At 34.5% G+C, this 20825-nt stretch overlaps 1 protein-coding gene across 3 annotated transcripts in view; it reads right to left on the bottom strand.

Annotated features, from left to right (window-relative positions):
• The window catches only part of LOC138693297 (pro-resilin-like), a 33682-nt gene extending 30773 nt beyond the window's left edge, over positions 1-2909 (bottom strand). For 2 of the 3 annotated variants that reach the window (XM_069817163.1, XM_069817164.1), the window contains exon 1: positions 2764-2900. In XM_069817163.1, the coding sequence (XP_069673264.1) occupies positions 2764-2784 (21 nt within the window). In that variant the 5' untranslated portion in view covers positions 2785-2900. Of the gene's footprint in view, positions 1-2763 lie in introns of all 3 variants that reach the window. The other variant, XM_069817162.1, reaches the window with a different exon arrangement.
• Positions 2910-20825: the final 17916 nt, after the last annotated feature.

Here is a 20825-nt window from a genome sequence, read left to right as displayed (position 1 = left end):
AACACGCTAAGAAATGTTTGATGTAAAACAATTTTTATCTCGAAAAGAAAGCAATACGAGCAAAATTGCATCATACGTTTTGTTTGAAATATCTCAAAGAATAACACCCTCAAATTAATGACATTACTAACGATTCGTCCTGCATAATAAATCTATGTAAATATTCTTCATAGAACTCCACCATTAGATGTAGTCTATCTAGTATAAGACATTTTGAGACGTACTAAAGAAGAAAGGCGCGTAATGTACAACTTACAGATTACAGTGTAGCAGAAAATGTAATCCTAAATAAAAGTCTATTATTTTGTGTAAAAATTAGTTAATGCTAATTATAGATTACCAGCTTAAAAATAACTGACATTGAATTTATGAAAGCAAATATTTACGGGACTAAAGTTTGTAACGTGTTAAACATTTGTGTCTAAAGTTACGAATTAAAAAATTGAGAAAAAATACACAGCCATATCTACGAAGTATAATATGAACTGTAGTGCCCAGATAAATTCGATGGTGTTCGGGTAAAGTGGGTTTTAATTTTTTGTGCAAACGGAGTTTTGTTCCCCATGTGAATACACAAGTTAAATTCTACAAGTGGGTGTAAAAGAATAAAATAATACTAGAATTTGATGCGTTTTATTTGTGTGGAAAATTACTTGCTAAAAGGTCCGAAGTTTAATTTTAATTTATCTCAAAACTCATTTTCATGACACCTTTCTTTACCGAAACACAATAGAATTTTTTGTATATTAATTTATTGTAAACTTATGAAGAAATTTGCAACATTTTTATGCTAAAAATATTGTTTACTTCTTCATAATTGAAGCTTGCAAGAACTAATATCTAAGAAATTTTGAGCAAAAAATATTACATATTTTTTCATAAGTTTACTACAATTCCTTTAAGCACTGTTCCGGAGTTCCGCCCTCGACCATAACAATTGTTGAAAGGCTTAGTAAAATTTCTTATCATTATGTTCAAAATTTTGTTTGAATAAGAATAATGTATTTCAATAATTTTGAATCTTGCGTACACTACTTTTAACACTTGAATATAATTAATTGATTAACTAGTGGACTTACTAGTGTTAATTATGTAAGATTTGTCGGGCTTACAGCTGTTTCAGTGCTTCACGCACCATCCTCACCATCCTCATGTGAGGATGGTGCGTGAAGTACTGAAACAGCTGTAAGCCGCACAAATCTTACATAATTAACACTAGTAAGTCCACTAGTTAATCAATTAATTATTTCAATCACTTCTATTTAAGAGGAGTATTACTTTACTAATGATAAAGGATTGAATAAATAACAATGAAATCAGTTTAACACATAGTTGTAAAGGGAAAAATTAAGTTTATCTATCATTCGAAACAGTTTCTTTCTTTTAGAAGGAATGCTAATATTTTTATAAGGATTTCTGGAAAATGGGGCGCTTCGAAAAGGTAACTTCTTCAGACTGTAAATCCAGTAAATTGTTTTCAACACTTACAGCTGTTGAAGAGGAGTATTACTTTACTAATGATAAAGGATTGAATAAATAACAATGAAATCAGTTTAACACATAGTTGTAAAGGGAAAAATTAAGTTTATCTATCATTCGAAACAGTTTCTTTCTTTTAGAAGGAATGCTAATATTTTATAAGGATTTCTGGAAAATGGGGCGCTTCGAAAAGGTAACTTCTTCAGACTGTAAATCCAGTAAATTGTTTTCAACACTTACAGCTGTTGAAGAGGAGTATTACTTTACTAATGATAAAGGATTGAATAAATAACAATGAAATCAGTTTAACACATAGTTGTAAAGGGAAAAATTAAGTTTATCTATCATTCGAAACAGTTTCTTTCTTTTAGAAGGAATGCTAATATTTTTATAAGGATTTCTGGAAAATGGGGCGCTTCGAAAAGGTAACTTCTTCAGACTGTAAATCCAGTAAATTGTTTTCAACACTTACAGCTGTTGAAGAGGAGTATTACTTTACTAATGATAAAGGATTGAATAAATAACAATGAAATCAGTTTAACACATAGTTGTAAAGGGAAAAATTAAGTTTATCTATCATTCGAAACAGTTTCTTTCTTTTAGGAGGAATGCTAATATTTTACAAGGATTTTTGGAAAATGTGGCGCTTCGAAAAGGTAACTTCTTCAGACTGTAAATCCAGTAAATTGTTTTCAACACTTACAGCTGTTGAAGAGGAGTATTACTTTACTAATGATAAAGGATTGAATAAATAACAATGAAATCAGTTTAACACATAGTTGTAAAGGGAAAAATTAAGTTTATCTATCATTCGAAACAGTTTCTTTCTTTTAGAAGGAATGCTAATATTTTTATAAGGATTTCTGGAAAATGGGGCGCTTCGAAAAGGTATCTTCTTCAGACTGTAAATCCAGTAAATTGTTTTCAACACTTACAGCTGTTGAAGATGAACAAATCAGAATAAGAAATGTAGAAGTAAAATTATTATTTTTAGTTGCTTTATTTTACGACACTTTATCGACTGTGATGATCGTCTAGCGTCTGAATGAAATGAAGGTGATAATGGCAGCGAAATGAATTCAGGATCCAACTCCGAAAGTTACCCAGGAAAAAGGAAGAAAAACCCCGAAAAAAGCCAACCGGGATTTGAACCCGGGCCCGCTCGTTCCACGTTCAGACATGCTAACCGTTTCTCCACAGCGATGTTAAAAAATTATTCGACAGACCTCCGCACCGTGAACCTGAGTTTAAATTTACATTTTAACTTGTACAAGTATCACTCACCATCTTGAAGGACGACACCATCTTCAGCGATGGTTCTGCAACCTGCGAACACAAGCACAGATGCGTTAGATGGCGTTACCGGGTGTGTTAGAAACAAGCAGACAGCACACGGTTCATCACTGACCACAGAGCTCGTGTATCCAGGGTTGATGTGGGTTCTCTGCCATCTCCGTTCTTATATACTCGAGCTTCACGCACGGTGAAAGTGAAGCTGACGTCACGGCATCTCTCACACGCTGCGGCTCAACCCGGAGGAAGCGGGAGATACGCAGCATCACGATGTATCAACTGCTGTGGTCTAAATGACGTAGAAACGTATTTTATTCTAGTAGTTAAGTCCTTTGTGATCACAATTCTTCAGTTGGTACACTATTCCTCTTCGATATATCATGGTTACTCAATTGTTCGATTACATTATTGTCAAAATGTTTTACAAAAGTTTGGTATAGTCAAACGAATGAAACTTGGTTCAAAGAATTAAGGTTTAAAATGACTCGGTCCTGAAATATGAAAATTCCATAAATTTTAATCCATGTTTCTGTAAATTTTGCCACACACTTAGCCTAGTATTACTTACCAAATTTCAGTTTCGTACCAGAATTATTATTCATTTTCGGAGTATGTATGATAAGAACTTTCTTGTGTTAAATTTTAACGTAGGTACCTTGTTAACATGTTTCGACCTATTTTCGGTCATCTTCGGAACTGGTCGTTGTTGGTCTTGGCGCCTCTTGTTTCCTGTGTGGGTGCGTTCGTAGTGTAGAGTCAAAGAGTGTATGTGTTTTGAAATTGAGTTGTGTGTTGAGAATATCGTTGGGGTGTGTTTTCGTGTGTCTGTGTGTCTGTATATTTCATGTCGAAACATGTTAACAAGGTACGTTAAAATTTAACACAAGAAAGTTCTTATCATACATATTCCGAAGTGATATAATGTTAAAAGTTGTGTAATCAAGATGTATATTCATTTTCGTTTGAGAATAAAGTTCTTAGGAAAATATTTGGGGCTAAGAGGGATGAAGTTACAGGAGAATGGAGAAAGTTACACAACGTAGAACTGAGTGCTAGAAGGCCGTATGGCCTTAACTCTGCCAGGTTAAATAAATCATTATTATTATTATTATTATTATTATTATTATTATTACTATATTATTCACGCATTGTATTCTTCACCTGACATAATTAGGAACATTAAATCCAGACGTTTGAGATGGGCAGGGAATGTAGCACGTATCGGGCGAATACAGAAATGCATATAGAGTGTTAGTTGGGAGGCCGGAGGGAAAAAGACCTTTGGGGAGGCCGAGACGTAGATGGGAGGATAATATTAAAATGGATTTGAGGGAGATGGGATATGATGATAGAGAGTGGGTTAATATTGCACAGAATAGGGACCGATGGCGGGCTTATGCGAGGGCGGCAATGAACCTTCGGGTTCCTTAAAAGCCATTTGTAAGTATGTAAGTATTATTATTCATTTTATTGAGATTTTAATATTCTTTAATAGCAGCTGATTTAAAATGTTCCAACGGTTGTATTATATGTTACCTTATTAACATATAGGGAACAAATTTCTAGTCACATACCTGTTTTGTTTACTACGATCTAGACGTACCTATGTTATTCAGATATATCTAAGTTTCATGTACACAGGATCACCCTATTAAAATTCTATAGGATCTAAAACGCCTAAAAGAAACATTAATTCATTCACAGTTTTCGGCCCAAAGGCAGGTCTTTCACTGCAAACCCAGCATGCACCAGTCTTTCCTATTTTCTGCCTTCCTCTTTGCCTCCTCATATGATCTACATATATCTTAATTTCATCTACCATCTGATATCTTCTTCTGCCCCGAACTCTTCTCCCGTTCACCGTTCCTTCCAGAGGATCCTTCTTCTCGGCAATTGACCTAACCAATTACTTTTTCTCTTCCTGATCAGTTTCAGCATCATTCTTTCTTCACCCACTCTTTCCAACACAGTTTCATTTCTTAATCTGTCTGTCCACTTCACACGCTCTATTCTTCTCCATATCCACATTTCAAATGCTTCTATTCGTTTCTCTTCATTTCGTCGTGATGTCCATGTTTCTGCCCCTTGCAATGCCACACTCCACAAAAAGCACTTCACTAATCTCTTCCTTAGTTCTTTTTCCAGAGGTCCGCAGAAGATGGTCCTTTTTCTATTAAAAGCTTCCTTTGCAATTGCTATCCTCCTTTTGACTTCTTGGCAGCAGCTCATGTTACTGCTTATAGTACACCCCAAGTATTTCAAGCTGTCCACTTGTTCTACTGCCTCATTTAGAATTCGCAAGTTTATCTTCTTTACTTTTCTTCCTATGACCATGGTCTTCGTCTTGTTGGCATTTATATTTATTTAATACTGCTAAATTTCTATAAATTCCTAAAACTGATAATTGTGCTTAAAGAGCGCCCTTCTTTAGTATTTTGTGTATATTTAAGATAAAAATACTGATATTAGAAATTAAAAAATGCACCAAAACTATAAAAATGCTACTTATAGTATAAAAATAAAATATCTTACAGACAAACACTGGTCTTGTAAGTTTGTTTCTTATAGTTCTGAGAAGGAGAGGGAAGAAGATTTTACCACAGTCTACTATATACAGTCACGAAGCTTGAGTTTTGAGGGTGCTAGAAACAATAGACTGTGCCGGTACTATTTCGCATTGTCTGTAATGAGACTATATTAGCGATCCTAGCGGTGAGCAACTATCTATGTATGCATATTTACTACGTATTGAGCTTCGTGACTGTATATGCTACACTGTGATTTTACCTAATTTCCTGGAATCGAAGTTCGTTTGGAAAAATCCATCCTTGCATAAAAGGGGTGGTAGGTTGTTCAGGTTTGGTGAGAGTTTACAAATTAGTTTTCACGTCAACGCACCCTCGTTATACGAAATGAAACTGACCAATCAGCAATCAGTTTCTTTCACTGATGAAATTTGATTTTTCAGTTCAGCAGCACTTATTGTCAACACCTGCAGTTCTTTGTACATAAATTCCACCTAAAATGTAATATTTACTAACATTATTAATTGTTAATTTTTCGTAAACTGCTAAACACCCTAAACTGAATTTTATGAAGTCCTAAATCTTTCTTTTTTGGCACCTAGAAATCCGTTCCTTACTAATATGTGCATGAAATTTATATATATATATATATATATATATATATAATATATATATTTTTTATTTTGTAGTTAATGTCTAAGAATAAGAGTTATAGTTTGCTCATTTTATGTGTCAGTTTTTTCTTTTTCCGTATTTGAATATGAAAAATAAATTAGTAAAGTTTTGTTTTATTGGTTTATTCCTGACATAGGTACAGTAAAATATTTTTGTTAATCAAAGACAATTTGTGGACACTATAGAATTTTTATACTGTAAAATGTTGAAAAAAGTGGAGTGCAAGCTGTGGGCAGCCAATGTTTAAATCTCAGAGTTCTAAACTTAAAATCTGGCCGCTGAGGTACATAAAGAGAATGACAATGCTAGAAAGTTATGTTTTTAAACGAAGGTGAACATTTTCTTGATAGATTTAAAAAAATATATTTTTTTTAAATCAATTTTAGTCATATTTCAGGATCAAGTTCTCTTAATTCTAAAAAATATAATTCCTAGACAATTCATTTTAATCATTAAAATCGTAAAAGGATAATTAATTATCAAGTCTTTGATAGCTAATTTAAAAGTACTGGTTTCAATATTTCTGATGTGATTAGGCAACACACTAAACAATCTGATTCTCATTTCCTGAAATCTGTTTTTTAATTGAGAAATTTCTACAGAAATTAGACGTCAAATTATTTTTGTTTCTGGTGTTGTATTCATAATCAATGTTATTGAGTAAAAATAAATCAAAATTTCTCATTTTATAGCAGTACATAATTGCTCCAAGGACATTTAGTCCAGTTATAGTTGTCTCCTATTTTATAAATAATGGTTCCCTGTGGACAATTGAAGACAACCCATATAATTAAATTACATAAGTTAGGTCAGATACAACAGTGTTCATGAATGGAATAGTTATATACAATAGAAGTGATTTAATACAGTTATATGAACACTTTTTAATGATTGAATAAAATTAATAAAATCGGTTAAAAACCAGACATGTTTCGGGGGAATGCTCCTCCATCTTCAGTGGTAGTACCACGACGCTGGTACAGATGTTCGACCGCGTAACGTAGCTTAAGGAAGACGATCGAACAACTGTACCAGCGTCGTGGTACTACCACTGAAGATGGAGGAGCATTCCTCCGAAACATGTCTGGTTTTTAACCGATTTTATTAATTTTATTCAATCATTAAAAAGTGTTCATATAACTGTATTAAATCACTTCTATTGTATATAACAACCCATATATATATATATATATATATATATATATATATATATATTTCTTTCTTCCGTAACACGCATTCTTGTGAACTCTCTCTCTCTCTCTCTCTCTCTGGACCTCTGTAGCTGTATGTGTTACAATACAGCTGATAGCAGCGACACAAAATCTCGTGACGTCAGGGTCAAGGTTAGAGATAACTCAACACAGTACAACGTATTTATCTAGCATCCGAACAACGAAAGTTAGGGAATGCGACGCGCGCAGTTCACACTAGGGCGGCTACGTGTATTACTGCAGAAGGTGGGGCTTTGAAAACCGGCTTTAATGCAGATTTTTCAGGTGAGTAATAAAGTGAATGTTTCTTGATGAATTTATAATACACCCAGTACCATTGTTGTAAATAATTTAAATGCTTAACCTTCATAATATCTACGTTTATGTTTAACATTCAGGAGGGTTTAATTCAATTTAAAAAATGTGGCATATGTTTATATGAACTTTCTTCATCAGAATGATGCCAGAAATCACATCCTACAGTATTGCACAATCTTCATGAAACATCCTGTACACACACGCTCATAATCGTATGTTTGAGATCTTTGGGTAGCCTATACTATGTCACTATTGTTGAGTTCCTGTTTTTATTGTGTCTTGTAGATGATTTATGTTCCTGTAACTAATTTTAGATTTTGATTAATGTTTATGATATTGGTTATTGAGTCGGTGATGAATCATAGTACGTAAATTCCCAATCCGGCATTTGCTTTTGTGACCGAGAGAAAGCATTAAAAACCCCACCCAGATTGACCGGCCACGGAGTTTGAACCCGGGACCTCCCGACTGAGAGTCTCAAACGCTTTCATCTGAGCCAACCCGCTTGCTTACAGATTTAGTTATTTATGTTTTCTACGTTATTATGAAAACGGTATTGTCATTTCAGTATTATTTAGCAATCTCATAACGCCAAAAAGATGTCCACCTTTCAGCGTAGTAACAATGACAAAATACATGATAACACGCATAGACACCTTTTCTCTGGTTTAATTTAAACAAAGATGAAGCCATAGAGAAATGAAAGGAATCAAGAAAAGAGTGCAGACAAATCGTTTAAAAAGAAGAGAAAATGTTATTAATTGTAATGCTGATTTAATTATAATTCAGATGGAAAAAATTGCTGTTATTGAATTTGGATTCTCGACTTTATTGTAAGAATAATTTTATACTAGAATTCATCAACTATTCGTTCTTACAGGAATATTGATTCTGTAATCTTATTTTTCTCCAGCTTGTTAATGAAGATCAATCAGTAACTATATTACAAGACATAGAATTTCGGAAAATGAAATTGTTGCGTTCTACAACTCAGATTACGGTAAGGTTGCGTATATCGAACTACTTTAGCATTTATAATTTTTATTGAAGAGTAAAATTTTTATTTTCTGCATTCCTTTACAGAAATACATTCCCAGAACATTTACCTTTCATGTAAAAAGGAATTCTTGAATTTGATTTAATATTTTTGAAGTAGAATGACATTTTCGAAACACTTGTCAGTGGTGCCATTTAGGCAACTAGATTCCTAAATAGCACCTGCGGTTTCTTAAATCGCACCTCTTTAACTGCAGGGAACAGGATGAAGGAAAGCTTTTAATATTGAACATATTGAAGAGTATTTAATATGAATAATGTAATAAATGCAAATTACAAGTTTATTGAAATTAATGAAAGAGAGTAACGCGTCTTCAAATGAAATTGAAAAAAATAGAGCACAAATTACCTAACATTTAAACTTCCTGAATGCGTTTTTTATTGTTACATATTTGCCTTGTGCTTCACCAGGAAGTTCAAACTGTAAACTGCGTCACCTTTTCTCCACGATTATCTCGAAGCCACCTAAGAACTGCTTCATGATTTAGCTGTCTGAAATGGTTTAAAGATAGAAACATCTAAAGGCTGGGCCTCTGAGTATTATGACGAGGAAGCTGAAATAGGAGCATATCATTTTCCCGAGATAATCTAGCTTCTAAATTTTTGGAATGGTTCGTATAGGTGGACATATAGAAACAGCACTTTTTTCTATGGCAGGTTTGAGTGGCAAATAAAATGTTTGAGCTATTCGACAAATAGTTCACTGTTGATGTAACCTGAATCAGAGCAAACAAAAAACGATCCTGGGAGAACACCAGCTGATAATGTAGGATGCACTGTTTGACGTTTAAAAATTTTCATAGGTGGCACAAAATACCTGGTGCGCTTGTACAACACACATTTGTTGTATTAACGCCTTTTTCACCACTTGATATTGCACCCACCTGATGCATTCCTCGTTCAGTTAAAATTTTGGGCCTTCTTTTGTACGGCTAGAATTGCTACAGTTGCTCATATCGCACAGGTGCGAATTAGGCACCTACAAAGTGGTGCGAATTAAGAAACTACGTCATAAGTTATTATTTCCTTCATTCTAGCCTATAATCACCACATGTTCGAAAATCGTACTAAGTTAAATATTCTTTAATATTTCTTTTAACCAATAACATCTTAAGATTATGGATTCCTTTGCATACAAATCCGTTATTTAGTTACAAAATGTTAGCTAAATTTACATCCACCTGAGCGATTATATTAAATACTCTATCACCACGTTGCTAGCACAAAGAAGTGGCAGAAATCAAGTGACATGGTGGAAGTTCATATGGTAGATTGTAACAATACCACTAGATGCTACAGCTACTACAGTAACTTGTTTTAAACTAGCAGTGGTGCCATTTAGGAAGCGGTGCCATTTATGCTACTCTACCCTGTAAGCTGATATAACATCCCCTCAATGTTTATCTTCTTCTCCCTACCTTGTCATTTTGTTGTCATGGAGGATGCATCAATTGCACCTTATATTTTGCCAGCTCTGCCTAAAACTGTTCTTTGATATGTGTAGAACGCAATATATATTAATTTATTGGCCATCTTGCATGATTGCAGTTGCTATTTTTAAATTGCCTACGTGCTGTGATGTTAAATTCCACGCCGCGTCGTTTGTTGATTTCCAGCAAGTTTGATTTTCTGGCACTGTACTTACAAAAATGGATATAACTCAGGGACTACTAAAGGGAAGTTCATGCAATTTTGAACATAAATTTAGCAGACTGTAAGTCAACTTTTGTATAGATTAGAATTGTGATATTTTTGTACACGTGAAAATAATGTCTAATATGTAAATCACTGACCACAAAATTATAATTAATTATATTCATAAGCTTGTATAATTGTATCCAGGTGAAATATTAAAATTCTAAGCAAGACAAATTGCACGTTGATTTTTTGTGAGTAAAATGATGAAAGACTTTTGTGAATATCTTAAAACCTTACTGAGTTATATCAATTTTTGTAAATACCTATGCGAGATTTTTTGTTAAATTTGGGCTCCCCTTCAATTTTAAAACACTTTTGGCAGTGAATTTAAGGTTTCACTTAACTGTGACGTACCATAAAATTTAAAGTATTAAATAAATAACAAATAGATTAGAAATTTACCATCCTCTTCCCTCAAACCATGCTAAATAAACCTGGCTAATGAACGTAACACTTGATTAGCAACAAATACATTAGGTACTTACTTATAAATGGCTTATAAGGAACCCGGAGGTTCATTGCCGCCCTCACATAAGCCCGCCATCGGTCCCTATTCTGTGCAATATTAATCCAGTCTCTATCACCATATCCCACCTCCCTCAAATCCATTTTAATATTATCCTCCCATCTACGTTTCGGCCTCCCCAAAGGTATTTTTCCCTCAGGCTTCCCAACTAACACTCTATATGCATTTCTGGATTCACCCATACGTGCTACATGCCCTGCCCATCTCAAACGTCTGGATTTAATGTTCCTAATTATGCCAGGTGAAGAATACAATGCGTGCAGTTCTGCGTTATGTAACTTTCTCCATTCTCCTGTAACTTCGTCCCTCTTAGCCCCAAATATTTTCCTAAGAACCTTATTCTCAAACACCCTTAACCTATGTTCCTCTCTCAAAGTGAGAGTCCAAGTTTCACAACCATACAGAACAACCGGTAATATAACTGTTTTATAAATTCTAACTTTCAGATTTTTTGACAGCAGACTAGATGACAAAAGCTTCAAGGTTTTAAATATAGGTATGTGCATTCAATAAACTTGCGCAGTATGATAATCAGAACTAACTATACTGTTTCAGAGAAAGGCAACATAAATACAAATGAAAAAAATTATTTCAGCGACGAACACTGTATTGAAATTCATAGCATTCTTTAAGCTTATAGAAATTTTGAGAGCTCTGAGGTTCTCATCATAGCACAAAGAAGTCGAAATATCCAACATCATTCTTTTATTCTCATGATCATAACTGTTACGAACCTGAAAAACAACCTTCAAAGAAGCCACTGACAAACATTTCTGAACGAGGTGAGAGCCACTTTCATTCCCTCTTCCGCAGGTGATACCACTGAAAGATCTGAGGGCAAGAAATTTAAAACGCATGTAAACTTAATATCGCTGCATGCCAACGGATTATGTATTTGCTTGTTTTACAATTAATTTAATTTAATTATTATGTAAGCAAGAGATTCGCGGTGTAGAAAGTTTGCCCGTGTTACGTAAGCCGGTCCTTCATTTGTGTCGTAAGACGCGTCTCTGAAATTAGTCAGTGATGCCCATACTCCAGCCAGCCATCAGTTGTACAGAACTAAGGATCGGACCTGTTAGGAAACGATACGAGTACAGCAATGTTGTAACCATAGCAACGCAACAGGAAGGGGAACTGCCAGTTAAAGTTTAAGAATTATCATTTTCTCGGGTTGGTAATACAAGGTGAAAAGAAAACTTTGCAATTGCCGCATTGACAGTCTTTTCATTAATGCCAACATTGTAGACCTTAATGATCTTCATAGTAGAAAATGACTGATAATGTCTCAATTCTGGTCACGACGTCTCCAAGCTTCATCATCTTAATCTGTCGTGAATCATCAGTAATTTGAAAATTACGTACTACGTTTTATGTGCCAAACAATTCTTTCTCATCCAACACTATCTATACTATATATAATTTGAACTGGTAATGGAAATTACCGGGAAAACGGCTGAACGGATTTTAATAAATGAACCGTCATTTTGAAGCTTGGGACTCAAAGTTTTTCAGAAAAATAGTGGTTTTCAGTGAAATATCAATTTTCCTACATCATTTTCCTATTTTCCAAAATCCATCTTTCGTCAGTTTTGAGAACTAATTAATTGCATTTCAAAATAAAACAAAACACACACTACAATAAACAATAGACTATTACACGAAGGCCATGACCTACAGGATTTCTGACATAGAGTTCAGATGGCTCAGATTTTTCACATCATAATGCCAATATGTCGATCTTCATTTGTGGAATTTTTTGGTAACGTATAAAAATAATTTATAGGTGTGATTCTGCGGTGTGTAATTTTCTGAGTACAGCTGTGTATTGGATATTAAAATCTACAAAACTTGAGGTGGTTTGATGACACTATTACTATTAGAATTTATTATAGTTAATGCCATGATGTGATTATTTTTCATTAATTATACATATTAATGCTATATTGAGATGAAAGTGAAACGTTTTGGAGAGAAATATCTTAAATTAGATCTTCATTTCTCTAATTTACTAAGTGGCGGCCATATACTTAATGGCGGTGTGGTGTAGATATTTATATGCGTCATTCTCTTCAGTATTGGCTCGAGAGAGCGCAAAAATTTCAGTTCCTAAGGAAAGACCACATGGTATTACTCGTACTTACTGATAAAATAAGAGGCCTAGAAAATTTTGTAGTCTCCTGATCATTTCAGCAAGATCACTTAGCAGGATAGGATAAAATGATTTTACCCTCCACATTTCAAGCTCTCCATGCAGCAGCTATACTAAGATGCTATATCTATTGTTCGAAAGCATAGCAAACCTGACTTTTTTTTTAACTTTCGCCTACAATCCACAATGACCCTGAAATAACTATTTCTTTGCTTCCACATGAAAAACCCACTGATAGTCCTGACGTTGTTACTTGCGTTTTCACGTTGAAACTGAAAAATTGAAGGTGGATAGGTTCAAGAAAAAGTATTTGGCATAAAAAAACCATTCAGAGGGAGAATGTTTCATTATTATGGAAGCAAATAACTTTCAAAATGTCTGGTATTCTTCATTGAAAATAAATCTGAAAAATTTTTATTTGAACTTCTAATGAATTTAATTTGCAGCATTTGCTGCACAAGCCACTAGTTCCATTAAAATATAATATCTCTGAAAATATTTGGTACTCGTATATAAGATCATGGTTTGACGTGCTTTATACCTGCATATCTGTTTAGGGCTAATAAGTTATCAGCATTTCTTAAGACCGTAATGGCTGACTTTGTTGTGCATTTTCGAAACGAGTTTAGTATTTTGTGTATTTAAGGGGTGAAGTACAGCTTACAGCAGTAAAATTTTGGAAATATTCAATATTTTTTTCCTCCATTACTGTATCTTGTACAATAATGAAAATTAATATGTTCAAAATACTGTCCTTCTGTTATATGAAAATAGTACATTATGCAACGAGCCTATAATGGTAGTAATTAAGACGCGAGTATATTTATGAAACGAGCGCGAGTTTCATAATTTTCATATGAGCGTCTTAATTACCGTTATAGGCAAGTTTCATACGACTTTTTTGCTCGACCATATTTCTAACTTGAAATTATTCATGCGTATTCATGTTATTCCTATCTGACTGGGGAGCGGAACTGCCCTGTGCAATATCTCGTAAATTGTGAGATGTGCGCAGAGCGCGAAATTATTGATTTTTTCCGAGACACAAATGTCATTGACCTTGATATAATCTAGAGAGTAAAATAAACATTAATCTTGATATAACCTTGAAATTGACTTAGACATTGAAAAACGAGATGACAAATTGAATTTATTTGAATATTATTTACAATTAACGCTAATTATTATAGTAACAGAACATAACCTTCTGCGACAGTATTGGATTTCCAGCCTCCATGACGTTTCGCTAGTTGTCTTTCGATTGCATATCCGAGGATAATCGATACTTGCGCTTTCATATTGCTACAATGGTGTTTTCTGATTGGTGGAACACCTGAACTTTAATGAATAGGTGTACTTTAATGAGGTCCATTAAAGGGCTGCTATCAGGTGTATAATTACTACTTTTCGGCATGGTCGAGCATAAAAATATTTTTACGATTAAAAAAATTATTTACATTTTTTTTTCAAAATTCAAAATGGTGGTAGTTCTCTGTGCAGTGATGAAGCTTTTCCCTCATAACTAAAAAACTACCAAACATTTTGTGATGAAATTGTTTCTGTGTATTTATGCATGTAATATGTACTGATCACTTCTCTACCTTAGATAGATTGTCTGATGAAAAATAAATTCATTTAAAAAATGGTCAAATATCAGTATTCTCTTTTAGCACAAAATAAAAAAAAATATTTGTAAAGGAATGTAGTTCAAAGAGTATGGTAAACGTGATTTTCAGCAATAAAATAAAGAGAGAGAACATGAAAAAGTTAACAAGTTTATGAGTTATGACAGAAACGGTTCAACACTGTACACCCTGAACTGCCACCATACTTTTTTTTTTAATCGTAATAGTACATTATGCAACGAGCCTATAATGATAGTAATTAAGAAGCGAGTATGGATGTTCATGAAACGAGCGCAAGCGAGTTTCATAATTTTCATACGAGCTTCTTAATTACCATTATAGGCGAGTTTCATACTATTTTTTATGCTTGACCATATTTCTAACTTGAAATTATTCAGATGTATACATATTATTTGTATCTGACAAGATCGGAAGTGACCTTGTTCTAGGTCGTGAATTGTGAGATGTGCGCAGACGCGAAAGTATTGATTTTTCCTGAGGAACAATAATGTCATTAACCTTGTGTAATCCCGTTAAACTTGGTATAACCTTGATTATTGAATTCGACATTGAAAAACGAGATGACAAATTGAATTTATTTGAATATTATTTACAATTAACGCTAATTATTATAGTAACAGAACATAACCTTCTGCGACAGTATTGGATTTCCAGCCTCCGTGACTTTTCGCTAATTCTCTTTCGATTGCATATCCGAGAATAATCTATACTTCCGGTTTTATAACGGTACAAAGCTGACTTGTTATTGGCTGAACACCTGTAAGGTGAGTTGTAATTGGCTGAAAACACCTGTACTTTAATAACATGCATTAAAGGACTGCTACCAGGTGTATAATTACTACATTTCGGTATGGTCGAGCATAAAAATATTTCTTTCATATAGCAGTAGGACAATGTTTTGCACATACTAATTTTCATTATTGTACAAGATACAGTAATGGAGAAAAAAATGTTCAATAATTCCAAAAAATTTACTGCTGTAAGCTGTACCTACCCCCTAAAAAAATTAAATTTTTCTAGTGTTTACCTTGTCGCCCATTTTCTGGGAAGTTAAAAATTCAATACATATGTACCATTTCTTAGAAACTAAGACAGCTAAAAGCAAGCAATTTTTACAGCTTATCTACAGTACCACGTTGATTGCTGACTTCTAGTTTCAGGTCACTTAGATAAAAACTTTCTTGTGCATTTTATTAAAGAGTAGTCGATACAAAGAAACTCATAACTTATTAAAAATAAAGTACATACGCGGGGAAATAGCGCATTAAGAGCTAGGACCAACCTGCCTATTGCTGGCCTCACGTCTACAAGCATTTGCAGAGGTGAACGATCATCCAACTATAACGGAGGTATCGTGTGACTAGCACGATGATCCCCCCCAGTCGTTATAGCTGATAGGTTTAACCGGATTTCGCTATCTATCACAGCTCTCCAAATACATCACGCTGCTAGGTGGGTACCGGTCCCATGCACTGGCCGAAATTTCATGAGAAAATTTCTTCCCTCAAAGAGAACTGGAACTAACGCGCATTCCGTAACACGAGTCCTAGGTAGGATGCCTTAGTCCACGACGCGCGGATCATTCTTTATTAGGTTATTTTACGACGCTGTATCAACATCTTAGGTTATTTAACGTATCAATGAAATGAAGTTGATAATGCTGGTGAAATGAGTCCGGAGTCCATCACCGAAAGTTACCCAACATTTGCTCATATTGGGTTGAGGGAAAATTCCGGATAAAACCTCAACCAGATAACTTGCTTCGACTGAGATTGGAACCCGGGCCACCTGGTTTCGCGGTCAGACACGCTAACCTTTACTCCACAGGTGTGGATACGCTGGAGAGTCATAATTTATTATTTCCATGAATTGCACTTTCTAAACAGGCGCTCAAAAATTTTAAGACAATAAGGCATCAGCAGTAATATTTTCATAGAGAAAGCCTCAATAAGGTAACTTGTCCCAACCAGGATTAGAACCCGGACCCGCTCGTTTCACATTACTCCATAGTGGTGGACATATTGCCAGTTGTAAGAATTTCTAACTCAGCAGTAGCCTATATAGGAGTATGTGGAATATGCAAATTAGACGAAAAGATTCTGGTACATCAGTGACAATTCCGTTAAAATATAGGATAATAAATCGAAGGTATATTTCAAGGCAGGAAATGCATCAGCCTTGTAAATTGAAGTGTGATTTTTAGAAATTAATTAAACAAACGTATAATTAACGCTGTAAAAATTAAGACGTTTGAATGGAATATCAAACAAATGACAGCGGCACATCGATTGTTCAGTCACATAGGAAAAAGGACGAAAACAAACGAAACTCGTAAATTTCGGCAACTCTTAATCAAGGACTCTAAAGGAAGGATGCCTTGACATCTTTAAAAATTCGAACACATGGAAAATTGATTGCAATATAAACGACTCATCCATTCGTTCCACACCAAGGCCCCCTGTGCAATTGTTTACAGCGCTGCCGATGCTTTCGTGCTAATGTCTTTATGAACAACAATTCGATGTGTAATTTGGGACAGAGTCACGACAACTGAAATTGTGTAAACGTGGATAAGTGTAATGACTATCAAATATTTAAAGTGGAATTCAGGGGTGCTTGAAAGTATTTTAATGAGAAAGATCTGTTTAAACGCTGGTAAATAAGCTAGTATTCTATGAAATCATAGTTTTGTCACTGACATATTTAATTTCTCTCCACTTATGGAAATTTGTGTACGTGTGCCGTTTGTAAACAGAAAAATTTTAACAGTTAAACTTGAACAGCTGTTTCGGGTCAAGTATGAACCGAACTTAATGACTAGTTCACGAAATTTCATGGATAAAAATATATATATTTCCAACTACGTTACCTATGACATTTTGAAAAGCTGTGACATACGCACAAGAAATTGGTGTCCCCTTTAGATGTCACGAAGTCGAATAGGATGCATGGAGTAGAGCTACAGTGAAGTTATTAATTACAGTAGGCCTTGGATGACTGAAATAATTATATGTTTAAAACAAAGTAAATCCAGCCAGCCGTGATAAAACATAAAGGAGAAACAAATGAATAATGTGACTTCATAATGAATTCTTTATTACTCGTATTTGTAGACAAAAGCAATGATTAATAAATGCAGGCAATATAAAGACAGAAATAATTGATTTAGCACAGTCTAATTGTTAAGAATTTGTAGTATTAATTTTCAAATTAATTCAGTTCTCATTAATGACATATTATTCATTACAATTTGAAACAACTCATTGGCGTCATATTGGTGTGTGAATCGTATCGAATATAAGTGCATTGTTGTCTCTAGACTAGGCCTCATGGAATCACGAAGAGATTGTGAAGTAATTAATAAGAGGACTCTGTCTTGTTAAATTTAAATGCGGGGAGTATCAAGACGAAAATGAAAACATGTATCAAAATTTAATTTCAAATCCAAAACATACTTAGAATTACAACCATGCACACAATAACAATCACGAACAGCATAAAGGTTTATGCAATTATTAAGAGTATTCAACTTATACGATGAATTTGCGATATTGGCCAATAACGTTTTAGAATAAATGCTCCCAGTTGTTTCTCTTCACTTCGTCATTGTCCATATGTTTACCTCATACAATGTCACTCCACACAAAGCACTTCACTGGTCTCTTTTTGAGTTATTTTTCAACAAAAGCCTGCAGAAGATGCTTCTTTTTCTGTCAAAATATTCTTTTGCCATTGCTATCCTCCTTTTGACATGTTGACAGCAGCTCATGTTACTGCTTATAGTACATCCCAACTACTTGAAACTGTCCACTTGCTCTAACGTTTCTTCAGGATTCCCGTAAGATTATTCCAGTTCACTTTGTCAAAAGCCTTTTCCAGGTCCACAAACGCTACATACACTTTTTTTTCTTTAATTTTTTCTTTCCTTTGCCGATTGTTCGCAGCAATCCACTTGCAATTCCTGTACCTTTTTCCTGATTAACGAATGTAATTTTTTCATACAGTACAAGATAATTTTTTTATATATGGCGTTCAGTATTATTATAACACGCCATATCCCATACTTAAAGCCTTGTGTAAGAGGACTATCAGACTTGAAAGTATGGCATATTCATAGGCGTTCAAAGTACCTGACCCCTACTAATCGATAGTGATCGATAGTTTTTTGGTGTAAGTGTGGTTTCTTTAGTTATTACGTCTATGAATAGATGGCGGACATAACAGTCAGTGTCGCCAATAGTAGACTGCTTAAATGTACCCGCATTATAAAATTCTAAATTTAATCTCCCTCTAATGGTTGTAAAAAACACAGATTTGGCTGGAGACTGCTGATACTGTAAATTATGAGAATAATATATACTTAATCTATATCAACATTTTTCCCCAACACAATCGTTCGCTTACATGATCAGAAAATTCTGGGCAAGATATCTTTGAACGACATGTACAATCTTAGAAATAAGTTTTATCGCACAGATACTTTATAAGTCTAGAAAGGAGACAGTGCGTATGATCTGACATACAGCGAACAGAACTAATTTTACTTCCTCAACTATAATCCTTCTCTTGTGAACCAGGTCGTTCATTTGATCATGCGCATGCCTCTTTTCTGGGACTTATAAAATATCTGTGCGACAAAACTTTTTTCTAAAACTGTACATACTGATATGTCCATTTCATAAAACACGAATTAACTAAACTTTATATTTCGTAAGACAAAACTGTGAGGTTCACATTACATGGATGCAAATGTTGACATCAAATATATACACAGTTGGCCAAAAAAAGGCACAAAATTTAAATGGTTATATTCCAGTAGCTAATGATTTCACTTGAAAGTTTATTTCACAGGCAAATTTCACACTTCTTGTAGACCGGGAAAGTTCTGTAATATTTAATTTTTTACCAATTATTAAACATTATTCTTTATTTTTTCTAAGGCAGTGCAAAATCGATCGTTTATGCCGAACTAATCATTATGGTCTTACGAGTTCAGCAGGCCAAGCCGTTTGTTGTGCTATCGTCATTTGTTTTCTTCCGTTTTGAATAATGGGTCGCTTAACAAACGAAGACAAGATTTTCATTAAACATTTGCACCAATGTGATAATTTATCTGCCCGTCAAATTGCAAAGAACTACGCTCAGCGAGAATGGTCTGTTTCAAGTGCACAACGATTGATTAGCAAGATACGGACATGATATCCCTCCTGAGAGATTATTGCGTGAAAGATCGCATTTCTCAGATTCTCTGACGATTTCCGTTGGAGTTTCAAACGAGATATTAATCCTATGAGTTATTTTGTATGGAGTCAAGTACAAAAGGCAGTTTACTACAAAACAAGAATTCGTAATACTGAACATTTAAGACAACGCCTTCTTGAATGTTCGACCGGATTGATCAAAGACAGATATCCAGTGCTATTGGACAATAGAGGAGACGGCTAAAAATGGTTGTGCGGGTAAATGGCGGTCACATAGAGCATCATTTTTAATTCTGATTATTTGGAAGATCATTAATTGAGCCGTTCAGAGCAGAAGTGGTGTAAGTCAAAAATGGGTAATGAGGGTTAAAGTAAATATTCTGTAAAATACAGCCCAAAGTAACAATTAATATTCAACTTATTTAAACTATTAGTAGTCAGTGGATAGCAAGAAGGCCATATTAATTGCTACTTTGCGCTGTATTTCACACAATTTTTACTTTAAACCTCATTACCCAATTTTGACTTACACCACTTTTGCTCTGAACGGCTCAATTATTATTAATTTTACCAACATTCAGTTTCTGCATTCTGAAGTAATAAATTGTCTTCAAAAACCACATTTTTCGCATCATTGTGTATTGACCTCCATAAGATTTTAATTGAGCCTCAAAAAATAAAGAGTGCGTCAGAAAGAACGGATGGATTTCAAACTATCGATACGCAACGAGGAGAGAGATATAGTGAGGGGGACCACGACTGTTGGGTCAGCCATAGAATGCAGTTTCAGTTGAGAATATGGCGTTGGTCTGGTGTACAACGTGCTTTCATCGTAGAGACATTTTTGAAAAATGAAGAGTCTGTGATCGCCACTCAGGACTCATTTCGACATCGGATGTCACGCTAGGATTCCAACTCGGAATACAATTTTGCGGTGGGTGGCTTCATTTCGTATCACAGGTTCAACATTAAAGAAGAAATCACCTGGACGAAATTCTATTGCACTGAGATTGTCCGAGGCTACGGTAAGATCTCGCGCCCTGCG

This window comes from Periplaneta americana, chromosome 17 (assembly GCF_040183065.1).
Source record: "Periplaneta americana isolate PAMFEO1 chromosome 17, P.americana_PAMFEO1_priV1, whole genome shotgun sequence".
NCBI classification, from domain to species: Eukaryota; Metazoa; Arthropoda; class Insecta; order Blattodea; family Blattidae; genus Periplaneta; species Periplaneta americana.
Note: the sequence above shows the minus strand (reverse complement) of the source record. Positions and strands in the feature narration are given on the sequence as shown.